General features: G+C 39.2%; 1 protein-coding gene across 2 annotated transcripts; it reads left to right on the top strand.

Moving 5' to 3' along the window:
* The first annotated feature begins 790 nt into the window (after positions 1-790).
* Positions 791-6,629, top strand: LOC130925696 (gastrula zinc finger protein XlCGF57.1-like). Of its 2 annotated transcripts, XM_057851347.1 has the most exons (3): positions 791-1,112; positions 1,370-1,498; positions 4,264-6,629. In XM_057851347.1, exons 2-3 carry the CDS (start codon positions 1,493-1,495, stop codon positions 5,884-5,886), a joined length of 1,629 nt encoding a protein of 542 aa, XP_057707330.1. In that variant the 5' UTR covers positions 791-1,112; positions 1,370-1,492; the 3' UTR covers positions 5,887-6,629. The 2 variants fall into 2 exon arrangements, with proteins under 2 accessions (XP_057707330.1, XP_057707331.1); XM_057851348.1 differs by lacking the exon at positions 1,370-1,498.
* The last annotated feature ends 392 nt before the right edge of the window (positions 6,630-7,021 follow it).

The raw sequence follows: 7,021 nt of genomic DNA, 5'->3' as shown, positions 1-7,021 counted from the left end.
TGACGGCAACTGTCAAAATGTTATGTTTAAAAAAAAAAAAAAAAAAAGCTAATCTGCCACACATGCATTTCATCTTAAAGAAGAAAACAATCTACCAACACCAAATTTACATACACAAGTGTTAACAACAAGCATAATAAAGTGCTTGTGTAGCGTAATCTGTTTCCACCAATATTTATTATTTATTTTATTCCACGAACGGCACGGCATTTCTGAATGTATGTTGCTTATATCCTTGTTATTAAAAAAAAAAACCAAAAAGTAAATGTTTACAATAACTTCAACTTTAATATACATCCTATGTTTTTAAGTTGTTAAAATTGAGATTTGGCATTTAGTATGTGAGGAAATGAGGGAAAATAAAAAATAGGAAATGGAGATTGGGGTTATTACTGTTTTTGTTGAAAAAAAAATACAATTTTGAATGAAAATCAGTTTTTGTATGTGTTATAGAAATAACTGTGCTAAAACAGTTTTCTTTGCATTTCAGTAGTGTAAGAGGTTTGACCCCCACCCCCCACCCCCTACTGCCACATATATATGTATATGCAATTTTATATTTTATTGATCATAGTCAAGTAAAAAAAAATCAATCCTGGCCGTTTCTGCTCTTCACCTTCATGTACAGTTGTTCTACTCGTATTCTTCTTTTTAACTTTTGGAATAATTAGTGCTCATGGCTAGTGAGATAAATTCAACCAAGTGAGCCTGAGAAGCTTTATTGCTTTAAAATGAAGCGAGTTCATTGTTATGTTCCTTGATGGAAGAAGTGCAGTGGAAGCAGGACAGGAAGTTGCATAAAGACCAAACTTTAAACGTATAGATTTACGGACAAAGTTCTTAGCCTTCAAAATTGAGTTATTGATAGTTATGACCCAAATTTGGATTTATGTTTCAGATGAATTAATTATTTCTGGAGTCCAGTGATGTGAAGCAGTTTTGGTTCCAGACGTTTAGACATATTGCACTGAAGTTTCAGCGTCTGAACGTTTTTACTTCCGGGTCACGTGACGCAACACTTGTGTATTCATCCGATTTTGCAGTTCTTTCCTGTACTCTTCTTCGAACTAAACGAGCTCTTTCGAAGCATTCCCATTGGGCAAGTACCCTAAGTAAGAATTTAGTGGACTAAAACGTCCCATCTTTAAGCTTAGTTGAAGTCGTTTGGCTTTATGTTGAAGCTTCCCAGGCTAAACTTACTTCGTTTAGTTTAGCTTAGCTTTCTAGCTAAGGCACGTTAACGCATTCCGATTGCTTTGGCTTAATCCTACTTCCGATTTGTAAATTTTATTTTAAGGGGGGAGTCACTCGGTTAACATTAGAGAGATTACTTTTTATTGTGTAAGACGCTTTTCGATTTGTCTTAAAGATGCCACAAAATAGGACTGACTGAAGGCTAACGCAATCCTAAACAAGTCAAAGAGGCTAGACGTGGAAGTTGAGGAGAGGAAATAAATCCAGGTCACGACGAAAAACTGTAAAAACAAAGAAAATGAGGGTAAGATCATGACATTACATGTTTTACTTTTCATGAAATATCAGACTTGTTTATGATGGGCATTTACAGATAACTACTTGTTGATTTTTTTTGTTGCTGAAAAGGAATGACTCAAGAATGTCCGTTCTATCGTGACCGAGTGTTCCACACGACACCTTTATTGGGTTTAACACTTTACTAACGTCTTGCCAAGTTACTTTCAAGAACAACAATATATTCTCTCCTTTTAGTCAAGGAGTAATGCACAAACAATAACACATCTAAATGATATGCATGCATACTATCTACTGGCGAACCCCCGAATCAGTACTAACACAAAAATATCCACTATATCAGTGTTTTTCAACCTTTTTAGAGTCACGGCACGTTTTTACATCGAAAAAATCTCGCGGCACACCAAAAATGTTCCAAAATTACTTTCTGTAGAGTATATTTATTTATAAAATAGTTTCTCAATATTTATACTTACTCAGTGTAAAACTCGAGCCTGTTTAGATTAACCCAAAGCTGATATCCTGGCAGGAATCTTCATCAACAGCTCTCAGTCTCGTTTTTATTTTTTATAGCAGTTAGGCTTGAAAAGCTGAGAATTATCAGACAGACTGACTTTAGCAATGTCTTTAACCGCATCAGGGCCGAGCAGCTCGCGGTCAATAGCTTTGCAGGCAGGTAGTATTAAGGTCTATGCCACAGTGTGGGACTTTGGATTTGGCAACAAGTTCAGCAACAAGGTAACTGGCTTTGGGGGCTTTCTCATTTACCTTTGTAGCTTTTCTCAAAAAAGTTGCCTGTTTCTCTGTGTTTTCACAAAGGCGAGCAAAATGGTCCATCGACTTGTTTTGAAGCGACGGGTGTTTCGTTTCGGGATGACGTTTAGGATAGCTGCTCGTGTCGCGTTCAAGAACTGCTTAGATTTCTAGCCGTCAGCCACCTTGCTGCCCTTGACAATGTGTTGGAATAAAACACAAGGGGGGGATTTACTGTCATCACATAAGGATAATATGGAAAGGACACTTTCATGAATATTGACTCTTGACAAGTCTAATCAAATGATGTACAGTAGACCAGTGTTGTCACAGATTACTTGAAAAAATAATTTAATAACTGATTACGCCTCAAAAAAGTAATGTAGTTACTTTACTGATTATTTCATTATCAAAGTAAATAAGTTACTTTAAAAGTAATCTATCAGTTACTTTTTACCCATTTTTCTCCCTTTTCCGCCTCAACAAAAGAATGACAACAGTAAAATATCACATGTAATTGACTTTCCGATGATTGAATTTAAAGGGGAATATCAGAATTTTGCGCTAGCTTAGCCACTCCGGAGCCCTGACACTAACAAATATCTGACAAACCGCTTGGAATTTGTTGAAATCAACTCCACCGACCCCACTAACTCTAAGATTAAGCCTAATGTCAAAACTTCTGAATTTCGGGTTATGGTTAACAGCATATCAGTGCCAATGTAAAACAAAGCAAACTGACGGCACAATAATCAACAACACACAAGTGGATTGTACAGTGCAATAAACACAAAGGTGGTGGCGAGCGCGGATGCGCGGGCACAACCCGGAAGTACTTCTCTCAACACACACGCGGTCAATTTGGCCATAAAACGTGGCGGCAACTGAGCACTTTACACTCAGTCGGACTTACAACACATCCCACAGATGCTAAACAAACACATCACCTCACGGCATGAATGCGCAAGACACATATGATGTAAACAAAGCTTGCCAACTTGGAGCGATGACTGCCCGTCGTTGCTACGGCAAAGCTACAAAACGGCGCGCATGTAGGGGGTCCAACCTTTTGCTGATACCCTCCAGAATGAAGGAAAAATACTCACCTTCATTCATGGATATCCACAGATCAACATTCCCTCGCAACGTCTCAATACTCGGCGCAAATGTCCACCCGCCTCAGTCACACAACACGTGACGCGAGACCAAAACAGGAAATAGCTAAGAGGTTGTCATGGAAACGCGTACCGGGAAGCTTTTAGCATTTTCGATTCAAAATGCTCTTTGTACATGACTACAATATTCTTCATTCTACATACGTTATGAGGTAATGAAAAAATAGTAACGCAGAGACACTAAGGAAACTAACTTTAATCAGGTTACTGGTGTAGAAGAATGAACGCGTTAGATTACTCGTTACTGAAAAAAGTAATCAGAATACAGTAATGCGTTAGTAACTAACGCGTTACTGACAACACTGCAGTAGACGTGCTAGGGTCCACATTGTCGCGGACAGCAAGGTAGCAGATGGCTAGAAATCCGAGCAGTTATTGAACGCGACAAGAGCAATACCTCGCTCATCTGCACACGACCGCAACTTTCTACGTCCTCCTTCCTTCTTACTGTCACACCTGACGATCTTTCACGGCACACTAGTGTGGCACGCCACACCAGTTGAAAAACACTGCACTAAATCACAGTCCCCAAATGAATAGGAAGTGACCAATAAATGCCCACCAAAGACTGGCTGTGAACGCTCATCTTTCAGTGCCGCTAGAGTAGACGGTCATTCGTTCATCCCTCCTGGTCAAAATGATTTGGACATCTGGCTACCAATGGCAGCTAATAAGTGATCATTTAAATCATCATCACTTGCATTAATAATGTAATTTTTCTTTTTTTTTTTTTACACGTATCTAGAGCTAGTGCGTTCTTCATGTCGGTGAAAAATATGCAACATGAAAATCAAGGCAAAGGTTCGACTAGAAAAAAGCACATGATTTTATTTTTCTTCCCCAGTGTCCCACAGACGTTGCTGTAGAAGATCTTCAACCTGAGAAGCACGATCTCCTCCATGTTAAACAGGAAGAGGAATCCGAGATGCCGTACATCAAACAGGAGGCGGAGCCAGAGACCCCCATTATTAAAGAAGAAGAACAGGAACACGAAATCCCACACTTTCCAATGACTGTCAATGTGAAGAGTGAAGAAGACGAAGGTCCAAACGAAGAGAGCGGGGCAGCGAAACCTTCGAGCGATAGCTCCTTTCAGCACGTGACAACAAAAGGAGAAGGACAATCGCAACCGGACGGCCTCTTAGCTCCGCTTTCAGACAGCGACGATGTAACGTCACACTCTTCTGACTTTAACACAGATGAGGAGGATAACGACTTTGACCAAAATGCTTCAAAATCCTTAAACAAGTCATCAATGAAAAGGGACACAAAAGTATGTGCGATTGGGAAACCTTTTTCCTGCTCACATTGTGATCAAAAATTTTCTTGGAAGTCTCATTTAGAAAATCATGAGCGCACACACACTGGAGAGAAGCCTTTTCCCTGCTCACTTTGTGATCATAGATTTTCTTGGAAGTCTCATTTACAAAATCATAAGCGTACACACACTGGAGAAAAGCCTTTTGTCTGCTCTTGTTGTGGTAAAAGATTCACTGAGAAGGGAAATTTAAAGAGACACGCAAGCACACACACTGGAGAGAAGCCTTTCGCCTGCTCCTTATGTGAGAAAAGATTTCTTCAAAAGTATCAATTGACGAGACATACGCGTACTAAACACGCTGGACCTTTTGTCTGCACACGTTGTGGTAAACAATTCAGCGAGAAGGGAGAATTGAACAAACACACATGCACACACACTGAAGAGAAGCCTTTTGCCTGCACATTTTGCAATAAAAGATTTTCTCAGAAAACTAGTTTAGAGATACATAAGCGCACGCACACTGGAGAGAAGCCTTTCACCTGCACACTTTGCGATAAAAGATTTTCTCAGAAGGCTAATTTAAAAATGCATAAGCGCACACACACTGGAGAGAAGCCTTTCACCTGCACACTTTGTGATAAAAGATTTTCTCAGAAAATTAATTTAGAAATACACATGCGCACACATACTAAGGAAAAGCCTTTTACTTGCACACTTTGCGATAAAAGATTTTCTCAGAAGACTTATTTAGAAAAGCATCAGAGTACACACACTGGAGACAAGAATCTTGTCTCCACGCATTGTGGTAAAACATTCACTGAGAAAGGACATTTTAAACACAAAAACGACCACATGGGAGAAAGGCCTTTTGTCTGCACATCTTGTGGTCAACGATTCACCCAGAAGCGAAATTTAAAGAAACACATAAGCACGCACACTGGAGAAAAGCCTTTTCCCTGCTCATTTTGTGGTAAAAGATTCTATCAGAAGACTGATTTAGTCAAGCATGAGCGTACACACACTGGAGAGAAGCCTTTCTCCTGCTCCTTTTGTGAGAAAAGCTTTGCTCGGAAGGATCGGTTAAAAATGCATACAAGAATACACACTGGAGAAAAGCCTTTTTCCTGCACATTGTGTGGTATAAGATTCACAGAGAAGCGATATTTAGTATTGCATGTAAGAAGCCACACTGGGGAATCATCATGAAACTGAAAAGTGTCTTATTTGTAGAACGAACGAATACAGTATTTGCTGGACTATAAGTTGCAGTTTTTTTTTCCATAGTTTGGCTGGGGGTGCGACTTATACTCAGGAGCGACCTATGTGTGAAATTATTAACACATTATGATATCATTTTACATTTTATTTTGGTGTTTTGGAGTGACACTGATGGTTTGGTCTTTATGTTATAGTTATCTGAATAACGCTTAATAGCTATGGACACGTTCGCATTCTGCCTTTGGCAATGTGTGTTCAATTGTATAATTGACTTTTTATATTGAAATGCATGCTTTTAGTTTGTGGCACTTTCACGCCGACGTGGGGGCGCACTCGCACTTGTTTACGCGAAGAAGAGCGCTCACACGCCAGAAGAAGACGGACAGCTACGCAGCGTCTCTGAGCGAGTGGGCGACATGGCTGCGAAGCATAAGCTGAGTTTAATGGGGGGACCAGGGCAAGGCCTCCCTGGTGGCCGAAAAGTGTCATTGCATGTAATTGACTTTCCTATATATATGAAAGTTGTAAAGCAAGAAAACAACTGAATGAAATGAACAAAAAAATATATTTTTGTAATGAGTCAAAATTATTTTTCGAACAGATCATGTGACTAGCACCTTAGACGGTCATTTGCTTTGCATATTATTTAAAAAAAAAAAAATAGGGGAGGGAAATTTTATTTTTCAAATCGTTATTTTTTTTCTTTGATTGAAAATCTTTTTTTTTTTTTTTTTTTTTTTTTTTTTTTTTTTTTTGATTGAAGCAACTTTTTTGGGGATTCACTGATTCAGACACAAATGTCCTACCCGTAATTGGGGATGGTGTGGCTCAGTAGTTGTCCCCCAACCCAGAGGCTGTGGGTTCGATTCTCCACCCTGATGAACTCACCTAAGCATCCTTGAGCAAGATACTGAACCTTGTATTGCTCCTGGTGCTGTGTTACCAGTAGGTAGATGGCAAAGTAGTGCTTACTTTGCTTGAGTACCTTGAGAGGTAGAAAAGCACTATACAAGTATACAAGTATAACACCATTTACCACAATATGGGCCAAACACAAAAAGGATTGCTAAAATAGAAGACATTTTTTTACATTAAAAATTAAGTGTTCAAATGCAAATTTTTA

This window comes from Corythoichthys intestinalis, chromosome 1, assembly GCF_030265065.1.
Source record: "Corythoichthys intestinalis isolate RoL2023-P3 chromosome 1, ASM3026506v1, whole genome shotgun sequence".
In the NCBI taxonomy this organism is placed as follows: Eukaryota; Metazoa; Chordata; class Actinopteri; order Syngnathiformes; family Syngnathidae; genus Corythoichthys; species Corythoichthys intestinalis.
Note: the sequence above shows the minus strand (reverse complement) of the source record. Positions and strands in the feature narration are given on the sequence as shown.